This window comes from Pholcus phalangioides, unplaced genomic scaffold, assembly GCF_987345545.1.
Source record: "Pholcus phalangioides strain wild (caught in Gottingen) unplaced genomic scaffold, Ppha-v1.0 ptg000017l_1, whole genome shotgun sequence".
Lineage (NCBI taxonomy): Eukaryota > Metazoa > Arthropoda > Arachnida > Araneae > Pholcidae > Pholcus > Pholcus phalangioides.
Window position 1 is genome coordinate 63,037,536 of NW_028301610.1, and position 22,744 is coordinate 63,060,279.

A 22,744-nucleotide genomic window follows, 5' to 3' on the forward strand; every position below is an offset into this window, starting at 1 on the left:
AGATCCCCGAGCCATTTTTTGGAGGCCCTACCTTCTACTGCTACACCCCCCCCCCGCGGAACCCCCAACGAATCGGTACATGCGGGAATGTGCATGTACGTATAGTGCAACCTGATGTAAAGTTTGTTTCTGTGTAATGCTTATTATGTGTAGTGCTGCCATCTGCCACCAGTTTTTCAAACTATGAGTGAAGTGTTATGATTGAATGATTTATCGTTGTAGGACTGTTGCTCTCTGTGGTGAGACTTTTTAACGGGGGAGATCGGCTCGCATTTGCGCCTTGAAGTAGGGAACCACAGAAAACCAACTTCAGCTGACCACCACTGTGGGGTTCGAACCCGGATCCTCACATCGCAAGTCCGTCACTATAACCACTCGACCACCACAGCGGCATGAACACATTGATTGCATAACTTAACTAGTAATTATTAGTTAAGCAATTACACTATATATATAAAATAAAAACACTTAAGTACATTCAGATATATTTTGTTCAATTAAAATTATATTTTCATATACCTTATTTAAAATACTCAGATTGATATGATTATTATACATATAAGCTTACCATTTGTGTATGTCAAAATAAACAAACAAATATACAAATACAACGCCACAACAGACAAAATGCCCAATGAGGTGGCTGATAAAAAGATGCCCATAAAAATATGGTTGTCATATATTTCAAAAATACAGCAACCCAATTAAAAATGCAATTAACACAAATTATAAACAATATATACACATGATAAAATATTATACAATGCCCATAAAGAATACTTATGGTTGTCGTATTCTAAGAATGGATAGCTTCTCGATTTACCCCAACATGTTTATCGTACTTCTTTTTAAACGTGTCAATTGTGTTAGCTTACCCCCGGAGGTAGTAAATTGTATTCCATTTATCAACAACCCTATTAGAGAAAAATTCCCTGTGACATCATAGTCTTGCATTGTCCCTCACCAATCGATACTGGTGTCCCCTTGTAAAAGCAGTCGATTGGCGGTGTACTGAAAGTTCATGGTCCATCCTATCCATTCCATTGAAAATTTTAAACACTTTGATCATATCTCCTCGACACCTGTGTTCATCCAATGTAAACATATTCAAAAAATGAAGTCTCTCTTCATAACTCAAGCCCTGTGTGCCACTAAGGATACACGTAGCTCTTCTCTGCACCCCCGTTCACCATAACTCGTTGTGACCTATCTCTTAACTACGATTCTATCCAATTCAGCAAGTTGCCCCCTATTCCAATCCCGTGTAAACGCTTCAAGAGTTTGCCATGTTGGACCCGATCGAATGCCCTCTGGAAATCAAGGCAAACAACGTCGACATTTTTGCTCTTACCCAAAGCCCCAGTCACGTGATCATAGAAGCAAAGGAGGTCAGTCACACACGACCTCCCCCTCCTGAACCCATGCTGATTATCCGACAACACATTATTCTTGTCTATCCACTTCACAAACTGCCTTTTGATGATAATTTCCAAAATTTGAAAAGGTTGAAAACTGAAGTCAAAAATGAAATAAGAGTCAATAATTGTACACCAATTTGTAAAAAATTCTTTATTATTCAGTTACTTTCAGGAAGTTTCAAAATTACAGGCTCTTGATATCATGTATATCTTTCTGAATTTTCACAACATTCAGCTACAATTTTCATATAAGTTGCATTTTATATCTGGCAATCAAATTATGACAAAGTTTATATTTCTTGCGCATGCACAATTAATAATCATTTAATAAAATTGTATCTCATTGAATAATGATTTGTCACATTTTGAATTTCTATACAGTGTCTCTTGTATAGCATTGTTTTCTGTAAACTTCATAAAAATAGGTTGAAAACTTGGGATGTTATTAACAATAATCATGCGATAAAAAATTGAATTTTTATAGAAAACTTATATTTTTGTGAATATATGCACTATTCTCACGAAAATGGTCCATGAAGTATTCCATGAAATTATACAAATACAAATACAACGCCACAACAGGCAAAATGCCCAACGAGGTGGCTGAGAAAAAGATGCCTATAAAAATATGGATGTCATATATTTTCAAAAAATATATAGCAACCCAATTAAAAATGCAATTAACAAGTTAGTGCAATATTTTCCTAAAGTTGCAAGCCATTTGTAACTTTATCTGATGCAGGGTTAATCAAAAACTTTTTCCCCTCATTTAATGTTTTGTCAGTTCCCTAAATGCACTCGTTACTATATTTTCTCTGGAAATGGTGGGTACCAATATAAGTATATATGACCAAAATTTCAGAACGATTCGCTCTATATTTTTCTAGAAATTTGAGGAAATGTTTGAACTCAAAAAAGGACAGACTTTTGGAAACAGTTTATACAGGACAGTTTCATAATTCCCCTTGCGGCATTTTACTAGTGCACCGTTGATCCTAGAGGCATACTTCCAATTACAGGGCTTCCACTTGCCCAATTTTTTTTTACTTTTTGGTAAAATGTCCTCCTACTTTTGTTCTACTTTTTTGTCAAAACCTAGTAACAAAATTTGTATAATTGATTTTAATTAAGGAGGGAATCATCAATATAATGCCAAATTGTACAAATGTAATAGATTGCAATTAGTGATTCTGCCAATGCAAAAATTGTAGCGTTTTTGAAGTTATTTGGTGGGTTGTATGTGGACCATTTGGTGGTTTATTAATTTTTCATTTGTTTAGTTTTAGGGTTCAACAAGTAGAGTAGTGATTGAAAACTTCTGTGCCTGGTTGAAAGAAAATAATTTTGTATTGTTACTACTTCATGGTCTTGGACAGTAACATTCTTTATTCAAAATTATGGTGCAAATTTTATATATAGGTGAAACAACAGTTTGCATTGCAAAGCAGTTGAATACATAGGCCCTATTCTAGGTTTGGTTATTCTGATTTTACCTAATAGCCTTTAGTTGTTTTCTGTATTTTTAGGCCATGCAGAGGCATAGACAATATTTACAATGCTCAGCAAAGAGCTAGGAATGAAAATGTTTCATTTGTCAAAAACGATTACGCTAGCATTGTGCACTAAATTTTAAACAAATCCTTTTAAAAAAGGGATGTGCAATGCAGTAAAACCATCTGGTACACCTTGACTTATTTATATCTGACCTTGTGTAATTTACGCATTTTGCACTGTGATTTTAGAAGTGGTCTCGAAAGAGCGTCATTCTTAAAAACTTACATGTCTTCATAATTTGCTGTGTGCATTATCGAAGAGAGTTGACAAAGACTCCAGAAAAAGGATGTATAATATATATGGTATAGCCTCGTGGCATACAAGGAGTTGTTTCTGTAGGACCCAAATAAAAAAATATATATATAGGAGAGAGAGAAAAGAATTATCTGTGGTTGCCCTAATACCCTATTTTAGCTAAAAATTGTTTTTGTTACCAAGTCATTTCTGTCATTTTGCTTTGGCTCAAGTCAATTTTACAGGATACTGAAATAGTGCTATGAAAAAAAAATTAATTTTTCAAAAAAAACCATTTTTTAAGGATTTTTTTATTATTATGCTATAATTATGTTGTCTAAGGGGGTACCCTTTCTCATCCTACTCTTTCTAATTTTTTGAATGGGAGCCTTGGAATTAGAAAAAGTATCAAAATAACGTGTAGAACTTAGATATATATACGGCATTGATGTTGCAAAGGATTGCATAGTTATTAAAATATAAAAATTAACTTTCTATACAGATGCCATCTTCAAAAACCCAATTAGGAAGTTGTTGTTTTGTCTCTTCTGAGGTTTAACCCTCTGTCGGGTGCAACCGACCTAACAGGCACAGTTCTTTTTAGGTATGGTTTTTAAAAATTTTCTTTCGATGTTTTCTTAGTAAATGCATTTTTTTTGCAACAATTTTTTTTTTGTCTAAATAGTCCCATGGAGGTCAGTGATTACTTTTAGAATACTAAAATTAATGGGTATAAATTTGTCATTGTTTTACCTGCGCCCGAACTCACCAGTTCATATATTTCATATATTTTGCCTGATGGAGGGTTAAAAATAGTTCTCTTCTCTCTTCTGCAACAAAAAATGTTCTACATTTAAGTACAATAGTTTCTGAGATATTTGAATTCCAAAATCTCTGAGAAAAGTTATGAAAGAACAGCATAAATGAGGTAGAGAAGCGTTGCTCGTTTATATGCTGTTCTTTCCCAATTATTCGATTTTGAATTCAAATATGAGATCAAATATTGCATTTAGAAATGTGGAATTTTTTTACTTGTTGGCCTTAGAATAGACAAGGTAACAACTTTCTGGGGTTTTTTTTCAAGACGGTGTTTGTATAAAAAGTTTTCTATTTTATTTTAATAGCTACACAACTCCTTGCAATATGAATGACAAAACTGAAATCTACCCATTAGGTAGATATTATTATTATTTGAATTATTGGATACTTTTATTTATTCCATTATTTGGATACTTTTTCTATTTAGAAATATGCATCTAGGATCAAAGGTTCACCAGTAAAGTGCTTCAAGGAGAATTATGGAATCACCCTGTATATTTTTAATTTTATGCATGAGCTTAAATCTCAACATTGTTTATAATTTATTGCAAACTATCTAGCATATGCATATCTTTTAATTTTAAAAATTTTATTCTCTTATAAGGACCTGGTTTGGATGTGCCAGCACCTGATATGGGAACAGGAGAAAGAGAAATGAGCTGGATTGCAGATACCTATGCTCAAACGATAGGTTAGACGATAAATTATTTTTGTTTTACATAAAATAACTTGCAAACATTTTAATGTTAAATACAATATCATCTGGTAGTTCTCTTGTGAATGGCTACAACGATCAAACCACGCATGCACCTCCTAAGTATACCTCTGAGGAACATCTAACAAATTAGGTCTAAGTCTGAATATCCTGTGTATGTTTTCTGTACCTAACGTGAAATTTGTTTCTGAAGAATGCCGGTTATGTGTTTAAAAAAGTGTGCCTCCTTCCTTGTGAATTCAGAAGCAAAAAACTCTGCAAGCTATTTTGCCTATTGTATTATGCATTAATTTCAAATGTTTTAGGCCTTACTGTGTGCACTCTCTGTGGAGAATTTTTTCACATGGGAGATTGGTTCACATTCACACCTTGCAGTTGGAAAACCACAGAAAAAACCCATTTCAGCCGACCGCCACCAATCGGTCAGGCGGGTTTGAACCTGGCTCCTTGTGATGTGAGTCTATCATAATCATGACATAAATAAGTAGTATCTCTTGTAAACGGCTGATGATCACTAAAGTATAATTGTTCTTGGCAGTTTGTCTCTCTCTGTTTACTATCATGTTTTTGCCATGCTTTTCATTTACATTGTAAAATGAGAAAACCTTGATTCTCCAATAGTTTTGGCTATTGAATGGCTCCTGTTTCATGCACCTAGAGCCGCAACTCAGGTAGGGCAAGAGGGCCTGGTGCCCTGGATATTGGGGCCAGAAAGGACTCTGAGTTTACTCTTTTTCTGTTAAAAATTAATTGGAGGGCATCAAAGCTGGTACTGGTCCCATCAACAAAGTAAATTTTCATTTCTAGTTACAGCCCTGCTGGTCAAATAACATTATACATGAAATAATTCATGAATTTGATGACATAACTGGATTCTCTCCCAGGGAATCAACTAGTGTTACTCACCAAGGGGTTAGTGACATGTCAATGAATGGAACATACAGACAATAGGGCAATATGTTACACAGGTGGCTATATATACTTAAGCTACCCAATACTGATGGGGGTGGAGTAATCATGCTCAGATTATAACTGCATTGTTTACATGTGTCATTACCTGCCAGCATCCAAACACATCAACTCCACAAAAGAAATCAATTTTTGGGTGGACACTTTATATTGATTTTTTTTTTCAGTAAATAAATATAGAGTAGAATCCCTAATTCAGACTCCTCAGGACCTAGGTGATTTTGGATTATGGATACAGTTTTGTTTATTTCCCAAGTTTTCATATTTAAAGCAGTAATATGCTCCTTTGAGTATTTTAATTCATATTTTTCTTTAAAAGAAAACTAATTTAGCAATATACAGTTGACGCTTTGTTTCTGAAGAAACAAACTCCCATGGACATGAAAAATAGTTTGTAAAATCAAAAGTTTATAAACTGGAAAGAGGTTTAAAGTAATAGTGTATCCCTTGGGACCAGAAGATTAGTTCGTGAAAACATGCAGATGTTAAATTGGAGGATCATTAAATCGACATCAACTGTATATGCATATAATAATTGTCAGAAAGAATAAGAATGCTATTGGTGAGATAGTTGCATTGCCTGGGTGATCTGGCCTGAAAGAGGGAAAAGTGAAAGATAAAAACAAATTAAGTGGGCAGAGTCGAAAGAGAATACAATTTAAATTATGTTTATTATATACACAAAAGGAAGATCATTAAATACGAACAAATACTTGCAATTGATTGGCAAAGAATACTTCAACGTAAGATTGCCACGATGAATAATATAAATATGATAGTAATTCCAAGATTATTATCGAACCAACATGTTTTTTTGGCATAACATTTGATTTATTAAAACTCAAGTTTTGAGTAATAAAATAGTTTTATGGCTCTGCTTAAAATAAAAAAATTGTACACAAAAAAAAAATAAATTAGGAAAGCTTCCCGGAGGAACGATAACTGGTGAAGATGGTAAATGTTGAAGTAACATTGTTGTGTGATTTTATAGATCAGGCTGGCAATAATGTCATACGTTGTACGGGATGGGTGATGCTACAGGCGATGATCTGATTTTGACAAGATTGATGAATTTATGACTCCTCTAACGAGAGAATATTGTTAAGCTTTTAATTTCATTACAAATTTAGTGATGGTTCATATATGCAAAGAAATGTATGTTTCAAGGAAAGGTCCACACGGACACCTCTGCTACGTTTGCTACATGATGCTGGTTCACCTGGTTTCACACATTGGCGATGATAATCTTGCTAAGCTGGCACGATTGAGTGTCCTTTAGTATTGTAGTGGTTGTTCTAACTGGTGAATTCTGGTTATCACCTAGATTACACAAGAGCATTGGCTTTGAATCGAAGAGATAGTGCGCCCTCAGTTGGTTGACGATTGGTAACCTCTTTTTGGTAGAGACAAAGTCTGTGCCTCTGTTGAACATTTGAGTGCAATGCATTCAGAAAAATGGCTTTTAGCGCGCGCACACACACACATTCTTGGGGAAGTGATATGTGCCGATTCTATGACAAGGGTCAGAGTACCAAAAAAATTACAAATTACAGCCTATGAAAGCATGACAATAATAGAGAATTTAATTTTAAACCATTATGTCTAGATTGCATGACCATATCTACATTCTAACCAGGGTTGGGTTTTTGACGTCAAAAACTGTTTTTGACATGACAAGCATCAAAAATAGGTTTAAACTGTCAAAAACTGGTTTAAGCCATAAAAAACTGTCGAAAACCGTAAAAAACCTAAATGAATGCTTTTTGATAATGTTTTGAACACAATAGGTATATAACATGATGAAAAACTTACTTTTTTGTATATTACAATGTTTTATTTTTAAACATTAATTTATTACAATAATTAAAACAAAATATATTAATTATAATTTTCAGTTTTGAATTTTTTAACATAAGAGTCTAGAACATATAAAATATAGTTTTGTGGTTCATTTTATCTAAGCTATTGATTACCTGTGTTCAATTTGCTAAGTGGAATAGAGATGCTTATTCAAAATATGTATGATAGGGACATCACAGAGTTAGGTTTTAGACTTCAGAAACTATAAATCAGTATTAAAATAGTAAAAAACTTATTGTCAATGTTGCCCAATAGTTTTTTTAACCTGATAGATATGCTAAATAAAAAACACTTACTTTTGTGTAGATTAAAGTGTTTATATTTGGAATTATAATTACTGAGAATATATCTATTTTGATATTTTAAATTTTCTGATCTGCCCAAAATTTTATTCCATGTAAAAATTGTCACACAGAATCTGATAATACACTAATTAACTTTTCATAAATGATCTACCCGACTCCATAAACTGCCACATTAGACTCTTCGCTGATGACTGTGTCATCTATAAAACAGTGTCCAATCTTTCTGACCAAGAATCTCTCCAACACAACCTTAATAATATTTCCAAATGGTGCTCAACCTGGGAATTACCCCTCAATTTCTCAAAAACTGTTTTTATGAAAGTGACCCGTAAAAGAATCCCTCACGAATTCCCCTATTCTATAAACGACTCTTTGATCTCTGAGGTTTCCCAATATAAATACCTGGGCATTATAATCTCTTCCAATCTCCGCTGGAACCTTCACGTTGATTATACCTTTAATAAATGTCTCCAAAAACTTTTTTTCCTTTGCCGTAACCTAAAATACTCCACTCGTCATGTTCGTCACTTGTGCTACCAAACATATATTCTCCCTGCCCTCTCCTATGCCTGTGAATCCTGGGACCCCCCCCCCCCCCACACCCAAACCAACATGGACAAATTAGAATTTATCCAAAATAAGCCAGTCCACTTGTTTCATTTTCAACTGTTGGTCTTCACATGTCTCTATAACGGAACTCAAGCGACAACTCAATATCCAACAGCTCTCCTCTCTTCGACTTATCTCTCGTTTAACTTTTCTTTACAAACTCCGCCATGGGGTTTTTAATATTGACACATCCAATATTCTAATCAAACCTTCACATTTCTCTGTTAGACTCAATCATTCCAAAAAATTACAGCCCATCTTTGCCTCTTCAGATTGTCACAAATTTAGCTTTTTCCCAAGAACTATTATCGACTGGAACAACCTACCATCAAATATTGTAGATTGCACTACGATTTCTGAATTTTCTCGTACTCAATCGACACTTTTGCCATATATATAATTCCGCATCCTCTTGTGTAGGCCTCAGCCAAACAATATTGTATAAATAAATAAATATAAAATTAAACTTATTTATTTTCATCTAAAAATTTCTTAGAGCCCTGGGTGTATAAATTCAGAGTTTTAAAGAGTATTTTCAATCAAAGCAAAGCCGACAAGACTTGATACCCAAAGCATTTGTTTTGCACATTTAAAATTAAATACAGCTTCAATTGGAAAACCATTGCATTATAAATGCTACTAAATATACCATATCATAGTGCAGAAGTAAGAATAACTAAGTTTGATCAAGGATAAGTTACAGGAGTTTCTTAAGCTTCATGTACAAATTAAATGACATTTTAGTCCTACAATTTAGTATTTTGATCGCTAGATGTATTTCAATGTTAGGCACAATAAGAGAATCTCAGTGATTATCTAGATAATTTAATAACAACAGAAATCAACGTTACATATATGATGTAAAAAAAATTTGTAAACACTTATCTGTTGTAAAAAGAGTACAGCAGATGGTTTATATCAAAGCACATATATAAGCAGTTGAAGAAATTTTGGAAGGTCAAGAATCATCTTGAATCAGAAAATGTCAAATCATTCCACAGTTTTCCTTCCAGTGTTTATGCTATGCTTTATTCAAATAATATATTTTATATAAAAAAAACATATATATATTTTTTTGTCCAAAATAATTCTGTTGAGAATAGAAAATTATTTTAGAATCATTAAATATTTATTCTTTGTATAAAATAGTCACTTTAAACATTACATGCAATTAATGTGTGCATTTCCAATTGGAATTTTTATATTGAAAAGCAATATTTCAGGTTTTTGACGGGGGTTTTGACGTGACTGTATAAACTGTCAAAATCTCCCATTTGTCGAAATCCTGCCAACCCTGATTCTGACCATGATGTTTGAATTGAACAGACACACTTTTTTCGCTGAGCAACCGAGAGTTAAGATTTCATATCCAACCAAAGTGGGATCCTCTGTCATCATGATTAATGGTTAAATATTGTTTCCTCTGAAGACGATACTCGTGTGTCTAAATGCATTAGGAGTTTTTGTATTTGCTTTATTTTTTGGTAACTTTTTAATATTCTTGGGCAAAGTTGATCTACTCTTCCAAACTTTTATTAGTTCCTGAGTATTAAACTTTTCATATTTTTATATTGTAATGCTTAATATTATTGACAACGACTTGTCAACAAGTTTAAATAATCCAAACTGCATCATTGTAAATAATAAATAATTTTAAAGGTTTAGACAACTGGTTGATGCAAAAACAAATTTAGGAAAGAAAACCCAACTGCCTCAATGGGGAATCTGGGTGATTGTGCTAGACCATTATGTTACAGAAACAATGAACTGGGTCTAGTGCACACCTCCTGAATTGCAAAGGGAATGGTGGTTTGATTCCCCACAGAAACAGTTGAATTTTCTTTCCTAAATTAATCTTCGCATCAGCCAGTTGTCCAAACCTTCAGGAATTTAGAATTGGAGTGACATCATCAAATAAATATTTTATTTTTGTAGGTCACCAAGACATGGATTCCCATGCATGTGTTACTGGGAAACCAATCAATCAAGGTGGTATTCATGGAAGAATATCTGCTACCGGCAGAGTGAGTATTTGTAAACTAACAAAGAAATATATAAGAATAATTTCAGTTGAGCTGGGCAACCTGGGTACTTTTGCAAGGCATCACGATACCGATATAACTGCACAATATCCGTGGTTGTGGGCATAAGTGACAGAACCTAGGGACTGAGGTCATTTGAGCCCCTCCTACCCCCAATAATTTCTGAAAAATCAATGTTATGCACCCTCCCTCTCTTGCATATGCTCCCGAGTCCCATATATACAGGGTCTTTATAATTAAAGTTCCACTTTGAAATGGCCATAAAAGGAAAACTGGACAAAATGTTATCAAACTTAATCATGGGATTAAATTTTCTGCAAAAAAAGTTTAAAAACTCACCACCAGCAAAGAATGGCGCTGTATGCAATATTGTTAAACAAAATAAGACATGAAGACATTCTAAAATGTGTTACAAAGCATGTTCAATATGGCATCCATCTTTTTCTGAAAGCAAGTTAAATCACATTACTGCATTCTCAACAGTAGCTCTTTGCAAAGTAGGAGGAATGTTATGGACATGTCGGAGTATCACATTTTTCAATTGCGATTTTGCCCAATAACAGTTTTGTTTTAGAAACAATTAAAAACATTTTAAACCAATGTCTTCATACAAAGGTTTTTGACAGCTGGCTGATGCGAAGCTATATTTTTGGAAAGAGAGAAAATTCAACTGCCCCTGCGGGGAATCGAACCCACATCCTTTTGCTTGCTAGGTGAATGCACTAGACTACAGAGGCAATGAATATCTCTATCTTTCCTTGGTGCTCGCACTCTTTCAGTGCACATGAGCTCCAAGGAAAGATTGAGATATTCGTTGCCTCTGTAGTCTAGTGGTCTAGGGCATTCATCCGACAAGTGAAAGGACGTGGGTTTGATTCCCCGCAGGGGCAGTGGAATTTTCTCTTTCCAAAAATATATCTTTACATCAGCCAGCTGTTAAAAATCTTTGAATGGAAAGCAGAGAGTAACATCATCCTTGGACTTGGCTATTATGCATATCGCCGGTAAAAGTTATAATGCTTTACTATAATAAAATTTACCAATGATGCTTGCTATTATACATATTTGCAGTGCCATTCCCACACTGGTGGTGAGTTTTTGAAAATTTTTTTGCAGAAAATTGAATCCCATGACCTCCTGTAAACTATTAACAAGTTGTGGCCATTTCAAAGTAGAACTTTAATTACAAAGACCCTTTATATACGGGATGACCAGCAACGTTCAGCCCCCCCCCCCCAAATGCTTTCTTCATGTCGTTGCCAGTAGTTGTGGGTAACTGAAAATTCCCATGGGCATTCAATATAACTGCACTCAACATATATTACTGGTTTTATCAAAAGTAGAATTTTTTTCTAATTGGGCTAGTTAATGTCTGAAGACACTGATAGTCATTTTATCCCCTTAACGAACAAGGATAAGATGAGATTAGCCCTGTTTTAATGAAATAAGCACATTCAAGTTCTCTTCCTTCATGACTTTCCCTTGGTAACTCCAAGATTTATATGGGTCAGGGAAAAAATTTTTACTGGAAAAAGTAAAAAAACTATGGAAAATAACCAATTTTTGTTCTGAAACCTAGAAACTTCTTACAACCGACCTGGAAAATCGCTGCAATTTTTGTCTGATCAAAAGCAAAACATAATGAAGAAATAAATTTTTTTCTCAAAAAGGGAGAACGTGAATTGTGATGCAATAACTTCATAAATATTGATAATCCATAAATCTTGCAATGGAATTTTGAGTGAGACAATTTCAAAATTAGTTACAAAGTTGGACAACAGATGGTGTTGGAGTCTGGAAAAAGTGAAATACAATATTTTCAAAATATTCACCATTTGCTGTAACAGCATGGCATTGTCTCAAAATGAATTCACAGAAACTTGTGAAAACGTCTTGCACCAATTCATGTGCATTGCCTGGTTCATTTATGAATAAATGTTACCCAGCAGACAAATTTAGGACAAAGACAAGATTTCTACCAAAGAATTAAGTGTTTTCAATTTAAAACATGAAATTTTTTCAATTTAACAGAAAATTTATCACAGATTCCAAACATTTCTTAAACAATGGTATCACAGGAAATTGATTTTCGTGTATCACATTAATATTCCATGAAATTAAACAATGTGAGTTTAAATTATCTCACTGAAAAACTCTGGTAAGCTCACATTATAACACAGTAGTCACTAATCCATATCTCAAGTTCTCTCACAGACTGGCTGCAGGTGCAACAAAACTATTATTCTCAATTTAATTTTATGTTTTCTCAAGTTAGATCATTGGTGGATGATAATAAAGAATAACATAAGTTTTCCACTTGAACATTACAGTTAATTAACATCAACAATTTAAATTTTCTTTCTATAATCGAATTAACACAATGCGGTAATTTTAGAGTAATGATAATAAAATATCAAGTTTATCACAGTTATTAAATTATACTTATCTCACTCGATTGACATCAATCCGACTACAACATTTGAGGAAGTTTGTTCCACACTGGAATCACCTTTCTGTGTCACCACAATCACGTCAAGTGGCTAGGAAGTCCATGCTAATCTACATCACATTTCTACAGACACTGCAGAGAAAACAGGAGTCTTCAAGAGAAAGAAAGTCATCAAATCAAACCACAATTAGTTCTGGAAACCAGAAAATGGAAGACCATTAGAAGTTACGATCATCGGCACAAGCAAGTCACAATCAGAATGGAGGCGTTGGAGATAGTGTTAGTGAAGAAAATGTATCCGTATCATCATCACAGCGAGAGTGGTGAGGCAACCACCAAGGCAAAATTTACCGGGTTCAATTCATTTCAATGGCCAAATGATCAGGAAGTGCTCAATGCAATTTGTTTTCACTTGGATCATAATTAGAAAAAAGCACAAGAGGAAAGGGAGAGGTAGCAAATGTTCACAGCACATAACCAGTATTTAAAGAGAAATTTCCAGTCACATGATGGCCACAGGAGCCAATCAGCTTCAAGATTCAATATCACAGATTAGCATAACATCTGACCAGGGTTGGGTTTTTGACCTGACAAGTGTCAAAAACTGGTTTAAATCATCAAAACTGTTGAAAAACATAAATGAATGCTTTTGGACAATATTTTGAACACAACAGGTTGATAAGATGATGAGAAACTTACTTTTTTGTATATTAAGATTTATTTTTAAACACTAATTTATTACAATAATCAAAACAAAATATTAATTATAATTTTCAGTTTTGAATTTCTTGACAAAGTCTAGAACAGATAATATATAATTTTATAGTCCATTTTATCTATTGATTACCTGTGTTCAGTTTACTAACAGCCATATTCACCGGCAGAGTTTAACTGTGATTGCAGTTAAACTCTGTCTGTAAGCGAAATAGAGCTGTTAATTCAAAATATATGTGATAGGAGATCACAGGATTAGATTTTTGACCTCAGAAACTTACACAGTATTAAACAAGTCAAAAACCTATTGTCAATGTTACCATTCTTACTTTTGTACTTAAAATAAGTTATAGGAGCTTTTCTTGACATCATATGCAATCAGCACTGCTAAATTAAAGGACATTTTAACCCTACAATTTAGTATTTTTATGGCTAGCAATATTCTTATGTTATGCACAATAAGAATATAATTTTATATATGAGTGATTATCTAGATGATAATAACAAATCAATATTACATATATGGCGTAAAAGAAGTTTTTAAACACCTATGTGTTATGAAAAGAGTACAGCTAATGGTTTATATCAATACACATACACAAGCAGTTGAAAAAAATTTGGAAGGTCTAGAATATCTCATCTTGAATTCAGGAATATCAAATAGTTCCAGTTTTTCCTTCAGCTTTCATGTTATGCTCTATTCAAATTGTATATTTTACAAGAAAAAAATACACGTATTATCCAAAATAATTCTTTAGAGAACAGAACATTATTTTACAATCATATGTATTTATTCTTTGTATAACATAGTGACTTTAAACATTACATGCAATTAACGTGTGCATTTCCAATGCAATGTGTATTTTCAACAGGAATTTTTATATTGAAAAGCAATATTTAAGGTTTTTGACGTGACAGTTAAAACCACGGTTTAAACCGTCAAAAACTGCCTTGCGTCAAAAACCTGCCAACCCTGTCTCAGACAAGCATAATCTAATCTACATGCATATATGTAATATAATATTGAAAATTCATGACAATCGGAACCTGGCAACAATACATATCAACATTCAGGACCTGGCCAAGGTCAACAACATTAGGTCTATTGTAGATTGAATTAATTCATAAAGTTATTAATTATTTAAAGGCCAATGTTTCATAAATGGAACATTTATTTGCAAAAAAATCAGATAAAAATTAATTCAGACATTTTCGGTTTCTTATCGTATCGAGAAGTGTTCAAAGTATTTTTGAAATAAATTTGGAAACTTCAAGTCAATATAAAATTTTTTCACAGAATTTTAAAATTTGACATTTTTGGGCATTTTTTTCCCATTTCAATTAAAATTTGTCGACATTTCAATTTTGAAGTAAATTAAAAATTATTTTGTGTTTTGACCACTTAATTAATTTACTTTGATGTACAGTCGAATCTGTTTTAACGAATACCGTTATAGCGAAAGTCTCGTTTTAACAAATACTTTTCTAATCCCCTAAATAAGTTTACATGGAAACAATGCTAGGTAACCTGAAATTCCTTTATAACAAAATTTCATTTTAACGAAGTGATTCCTCCGGTCTCTTGGCGTTTGATATAACGGGATTCGGCTGTATTAGTTTCTTTGTACTGTTACATGTGAACAAGCTATAAATAAACTGAAATATTGCATTCAAAAATGTATGTTCCATTTATGGAACATTGGCTTTTCAAGAGGGTGGGATTCCAGGATATCTAATGCGCTGTGCAATGCTTTGATTGTCTCGTTCGAACCACAGGGTGCTGTGATCATTTGATATGTGTATGGGGGTGAATTCTGGGTAATATGACACAGAGGAATGTGCTTTCTGGGGTGGATTGTTATTAGGTAGGAAATTTTTTATTCCTGCATTCTTAGAAGTGCATATTTTTTGTGAATCGCAGACTAATCGAACTGAGATCGGCAGTCATAGGTAGTCTTGTTATATTCAGCTGTGTGTAACAATGTCGAAAAGATATCTCACATTAGAAGAAGCTGTAGGATATTTAGAAACGCTTTCAGATTATACAAATTAGAGGGTGTAGGTATATGCCAATTACCTGCTAATGAACCTGGGAACATCATGGATGAAGAGGATTTTGTTGAAATTGATCTAGTGACGACACAGTTCCAACTGATGTATGTGAAATGGTAGATATATTTTGCAGCAACAAGGATGAGGTGTTAGAAATTCCCAAAGTGTGTTCTTCAAAAGATTTAGGGCAGAAAACAGGAGCAACACATAAGCAACGTTTATGTGAAAATTTCAAACAAATTCTTTCAAGAACCCGATCGAAACCACAGCTGTGGATTCCATTCAAAAAAGATTTGCTATATGACGATTATAGACCATATGTGACCATTATAGTATGTTGGATAATCCATTCAGAGTTGTCAGAAGTGAATCATATTTTGCATTTTTAATTCCAAAGAGATGCGACAATGAACCTTCTACGAACAAAGGAGGGATTAACTATGCATTCAGGTCCACGTTGTCAACTGAAGAAAAGATGCCAGGTCATCTGATGGCCATTATATTGTGTTTGCAATGCAAGGATGGTGTGCAGTTTGCCATAAAAAACACTGTGTATAAATGCTACCAATGTGACAAACGGTGTCCATCAAAAATTTTTTCCTTCTTTTAAACTGAAGAGCCAAAAAAACTGGTACAGGCATGCGTATGCAAATAAAGAGATATGGAACCAATCAGAGTATGGCGCTGCGGTCGGCAATGCCTATATAACACAACAACTGTCTGGCATAGTTGTTAGATCGGTTACTGCTGCTACAATGGCAGATTATTGAGATTTAAGTGAGTTTGAACGTGGTGTTATAGTCGGCGCACGAGAGATGGAACATAGCATCTCCGAGGTAGCGATGAAATTTGGATTTTCACGTACGACCATTTCACGAGTGTACCGTGAATATCGAGAATCCGGTAGAAAATTAAATCTACGACATCGCTGCGGCCGGAAAAAGATCATGCAAGAACGGGACGACTGACGAGAATCATTAAACGTGACAGACGTGCAACCCTTCCGCAAATTGCTGCAGATTTCAATGCTGGGCCATCAACACGTGTCAGCGTGCAAACCATTCAACGACACATCATCGATATGGGCTTTCAGAGCCGAAGGCCCACTCGTGTACCCTTGATGACTGCATGACACAAAGCTTTATGCCTCGCCTGGGCCCGACAACACAGACATTGGACTGTTGAGGACTGGAAACACGTTGCCTGGTCTGACGAGTCTTGGTTCCAATTGCTTCGAGCTGATGGACGTGCACGGGTATGGAGACAACATCATGAATCCATGGACCCTACATGTCAACAGGGGACTGTTCAAGCTGGTGGAGGCTCTGTGATGGTATGGGGCGTGTGCAGTTGGTGTGATATGGGACCCCTGATACGACTGACAGGTGACAGGTACATAAGCAACCTGTCTGATCACCTGCACCCATTCATGTCCATTGTGCATTCCGACAGACTTTGACAATTTCAGCAGGACAATGCGACACCCCACACATCCAGAATTGCTACAAAGTGGCTCCAGGAACATTCTTCTGACTTTAGACACTTCCGCTGGCCACCTAAATCCCCAGACATGAACATTATTGAACATATCTGGGATGCCTTGCAACATGCTGTTCAGAAGAGATCTCCACCCCCTCTTACTCCTACGGATTTATGGACAGCCCTGCAGGATTCATGGTGTCAATTACCTCCAGCACTACTTCAGACATTAGTCGTGTCCATGCCACGTCGTGTTGCGGCACTTCTGCGGGCGCCCTATACAATATTAGGCAGGTGTACCAGTTTTTTTGGCTCTTCAGTGTATGATGGACATTAGAAAAATATTTGAATTTTCTGCATACATTTTTGTGTTAAAAAAACCGGTATGTGTTATTAATTTTTATTTGTTGTAGAAAATAAAAAATTTCATATGATAACTGTACACCAGAAATAAATAATTGTCAGAATATTGGTGATACCAGTTTCTGCTTTCACCTCTCCCCAAGTGCTGATGTTCTATTTAAGAAACATCGTGAAAAACAAAAATTTTTTTCTTCAAAAAATCAGTTATCTACATATAGGCATGCAAAAGGACTCAAATTCCAAATTTCAAAACAATAAGTGATTTTGTTCATAGTTTGGCCTTTAAACGGTTAACTGCATGGGAGGCTGTGGCACACCATTGATGTTGATGTAAACATTTGCATTTAAATATCTAATGTCTAACACATATTTTTCGACATTTTAATATACATAGTTGCCAACTACTACGAATTTTCCTTAGTTTCTACGGACGGCTGCAATGAACTGCGGAGCTTCAGGAGACACTGTAAATACTACGGAAATTAATTTGAAAAAAAAATCTGTTTTTTCAATTTCTTGTGGTATTTTTATTATTTTTTCTAAATTGCATCCATATTTACTGCAAGGATGAATTCGTGAGCTCATGTGAGAGAGTTTCGAGAAAAGACTAATTCGGAGCCGATCTGTTTTGTCTGTACATGGAAAGCAATCTGTAAAGCTTCATCCAAACCTGCTGCTCTACCAAGACCAGACCTATAGCAGAAAGCCTCCACGCGGAGCTCATGACATCACTGAAGTTGTTCATTTCATCTATAGTCATTGCATATACTGTAAAAAAAGTAAAGATTTTTTGCATACCATACATCATCTGGCGTTATCCATGGCTACAGATGAAATGGAGGATTTCAGTGCCATCAAAGCTTAACGCAAAGGCTTTCTGCTGTAGAAGGCGTTGGCTCTACTCAATGCCCAAAGGTGGAAAAACCTGTTTTCCGTCAAAACCGCTCCATGCTGTGGGATAAAAACAGGTTTTTGAATGGCACAGCACGGCGGGTCCAGAGCTGGTTTCATTTGCATAGTGCATGGTTGAGCTCGCAGAACTTGTGTCGGAAAGAATGTTTCGTCGTATGTGTCGTAGTAGCTCTGATATGAGGAAAACAGGATGGGGTCTAGGGTTGCTAGATATCTGTATACAGGGTGGTAACTATCGACCGCCCAATAATTACACGTGATTCCTTGTGAAAAACTAATATGGAAAAGTGTTTTCTGTTTTTTGATCTGACCCATAATTAATGAGTTATAACTCTCTAAAAATTGATGACATTGCTTAAAAATCTGGCCAAATTCACCAAATGTATAACTTGGTGTTTTAGACAATGCTAAAAATGTATTAACCCTGCTATACAGACAACGAAAGAGATATAAAAACCAGTTTTTTTCCCCTCACACTTTTCAGGAAAGAGAAAAAACTTTTTTTACAAGTCAGGACAGGTTGTTTGCATCTCACAAAGCTAGCTTCACAGAGTTTATAGATAAGCGTTAGTCGTTTTGTTTTATTCTCCAGAAAGTACTGAGTCTAATTATTTATTGTAATAATTTGGCATTCAGCATACAAGAATATTGTGACATGCACCTTATATTAGGTGAGTGCCACGGATCAGCCTTGTAAGCAGCAAGGTTATACAGTCAACGGTATCCAACTAGAAAGCACCCAGACCATAAAGTTATTTTGCGACTGCACCACTGATTGTGCGAGTCAGGGTGTGTATTACCACAACCAAATGTAGACGCTGGGCCAGTATCATCTATAAGAACACCGGCTTTCGAAGATAAAGTGCTGTCATTGGTTGAATCGGATCCAACGACCAGCAGTCGAGCGATCGCACGGGAATTAAATTCAAGTCACGTAACGGTCTTAAACGTTTTGCACGATGAGTTTTTGCATCCGTATCGTTATACACGGGTGCAAGCACTTTCATCAGAAGATTATCCGCGACGGAAAGAATTGTGTCAATGGCTGCTTCAACAGCATTCCAATGACAGCACTTTCCTAAATAGGATTCTATGGACTTAGGAAGCAACATTTACTCGTGAAGGTGTCTTTAACGGCCATATCTGGGATTTTTCAAATCCCTATGCAACATGTCCAAATGCTCATCAGGTGCGTTGGGGAATTAATGTTTGGTGCGGCATTATAAACAACAATCTTCTGAGACCATATCTGCTTCCACAACGTCTGATTGCTGAAAACTACCTCATTTTCTTGACAGATTGCCTCCCAGACTTCCTTGACGACCTTCCCTTAGCTATCTTGCGAAATATTTGGCTGCAGCATGATGGGGCACCGGCCCAATACGCATCAAATGCCCACGAGTGGTTAAATCAAGAATACCGAAATCTGTGGATTGGCTGCGGTGGCCCAATACAGTGGCCTGCTAGATCCCCTGACCTAAACCCTTTAGATTTTTTTTTTATGGGGCTATCTTAAAGCGCTTGTGTATAGGCATATGCTTGCCTCACAAGAAGACCTTGTAGCCGCCTTGCATGCGGCAGTGACAACAGTGACACCATCCATGCTGGAGCGGGTTCAGCTCTCCATCCCACGCCGTGCTTCATGTATCTCAATGGACGGATCACATTTTGAGCACTTACTAATGTAGTATGCAATCTTCCTTTTAGCCACTGTGGTGGTTGAGTGATCATACTGACGGACTCACATCATTAGGTCCCGGGTTCAAACACCATCTGTGCCCCAGTGGTGGTCGGCTGTAGTTAGTTTTCTGTGGTTCCCAACTTTGAGGTGCGAATGTGAGCTGATCTCCCGTTAAAAAGTCTCGCAAAAGATAGCAACAGACCTAAAATGGTACAAATATTCAATCATTACACTTCACTCATAATTTAAAATATAATTAGACAGCATTGAAACGTCAGACACAACGCTAGATACTCAGACTGTCAGGCACACACGCTCACATTCCTGGCAGAACTCATAGTGATAGATCAAAGTTTTGTTTGGTTTGAGATAAAGAAACTTCCTCTTATCAAACTGACCTTAAAAAATTTTTAGAGTGATGAAATTATTCTTCAAAGTTGTTTTTTGAATAATACTGGCTTTTAGAATAATACATTCGAATCCCATTTTAACGAACACCGTTATAGCGAAAATTTCGTTTTAACGAACACTTTTCTAATCCCTCAAATAAGTTTACATAGGAACAATGCAAACAACCTGAAATTCCTTTATAACGAAATTTCGTTATAACATAGTGATTTCTCCGGTATCTTGGAGTTTGTTATAACAGGATTCGACTGTAATAACTACCATAAAACTAAACGTTTGGGAATTAAATGTTGTGATTAAAATATCAAAATTTTAGGCCTGAAAATAAAACATTTTCATGTTTCCAAGGGAATTTTAATGGTTTTAAGGTATATTAGGGCGGCTGATTTCAAAACTGCTGATGGTTTTGGTACAGTATCAATATTTCAATGTAGTCTGCAGCCACTAATTTTTACGTAGAAATTTTTCTTTCCAATTTTTATTCACTTTCCTATTTTATTCAACAAATTATCACATATCATTGCCAGACATCAGTGATTTTTATGTATTGATATTAAGTTTAAGGGTGCGGTAGCCCAGGTTGATAAGATACTCGCCTAAAAGTACCAAAGGATGTTTAGAGGTGTCGCGAGTTCGGTACCCAGTTCGTTCTCGTCAGAAACTTGCCTGACGCAGGGGTACAACAGAAATGGTGACATGACCACAGAAAAAGATTGCTACCGCAGGGAGTCCCACATCGAGGGGTTAGCGCACCAACCTATTGGTGAGTATAAAAAAAAGCTGCCCAGTCTAATTAGACCTCATATGCAGAAAATGACCGTGGTGTGACAAAAATTATCAAATCATTAAGTTTATAAATGATTCACACACACATAGTACAGTTGTAATGTGATTTGCATGCTGGCTTATGGCCTGAGCGGATCGAGAGCTCGCTGTTGGGGGAGAAGGATTTAAAAATAAGATTTTTTATGAGAGAGAGATATATATATATAAAAAATGAAAATAAATACCTCCTTCACACATTTTGTCTCGTATTTTCCAGAATTTTCCAGTATTTTCGTTATTCTTGTTTTTTCTCTGTCCCGCATTTTTAAAAAAAACGTAGTGGTTTTCTTGAATTTGTTATTTAATCTCAAAAACGTTGATACAGATAATTTTCAACGGATTGATTGAATGCAATATTATCATATATAAGTTCAGAAAATTTCATGATTTATTGCATTTTGCTTCACCCCCCCCCCCCAATAGATACGCGTTTTGCTTATGGTATTACCATCAAAATTCAACTTTCATTCACTCAAAAACTGGAGCCGATCTGATAAAACCAATGTCAGATTCAGAATCAGTGCTCCAAAAACACCCTAAAATCACTGAAATATCCTTGAAAAAAAAAGAGTTGAATAGTGTGAATCAACAGAAAAATTCGAAACCAAAAATTATTTTGAATACGTCAATTCGTAATGCAGTAAGTTTAATTAAAAGTTTTTGTATGAATCGTTATTATTTTACTGTTTACACTAAGTCATACCTTCGTCAAGCTACCATTTTTACATCCCTCGTTGAAGCTTTTTACAAGTAACAGTTTCGATGAAAGTTAAAAAAAATAAAAATAAATAATAAATACTGCCGTTTTATTGATCAACATTGTAATCTGATTAAAACAACGTAAAATAATGATCACGCACCAAGTCCAGCCACTGTGGTGGTCGAGTGGTTATAGTGACGGACTCGCGATGCGAGGATCCGGGTTCGAACCCCACAGTGGTGGTCGGCTGAAGTCGGTTTTCTGTGGTTCCCAACTTCAAGGCGCAAATGCGAGCCGATCTCCCCATTAAAAAGTCTCGCCACAGAGAGCAACAGTCCTACAACGATAAATCATTCAATCATAACACTTCACTCATAGTTAGAAAAACTGGTAGCAGATGGCAGCACTACACATAACAAGCATTACAGAGAAACAAAAAAAACTTCACGTCAGGTTGCACTACACGTACGCGCACATTCCCGCATGTACCGATTCGTTGGGGGTTCCGCGGGGGGGGGGTGTGGGCTGGGTGCATGTGTGTTGTAGCAGTAGTAGGTAGGGCTCGGGGATCCATGATGTTCTTAAGTCAGCCATCTCGTTGGGCAATCTGCCTGTTGTGGCGTTGTATTTGTATTT

The 22,744-nt window shown here is 35.5% G+C and overlaps 1 protein-coding gene across 1 annotated transcript in view; it reads left to right on the plus strand.

Moving 5' to 3' along the window:
* The window catches only part of LOC149074616 (glutamate dehydrogenase, mitochondrial-like), a 103,264-nt gene that overhangs the window by 34,928 nt on the left and 45,592 nt on the right, over positions 1-22,744 (plus strand). The window contains exons 3-4 of the mRNA XM_089246993.1: positions 4,630-4,716; positions 10,419-10,507. Of these exons, the coding sequence (XP_089103119.1) occupies positions 4,630-4,716; positions 10,419-10,507 (176 nt within the window). The remainder of the gene's footprint in view (positions 1-4,629; positions 4,717-10,418; positions 10,508-22,744) is intronic.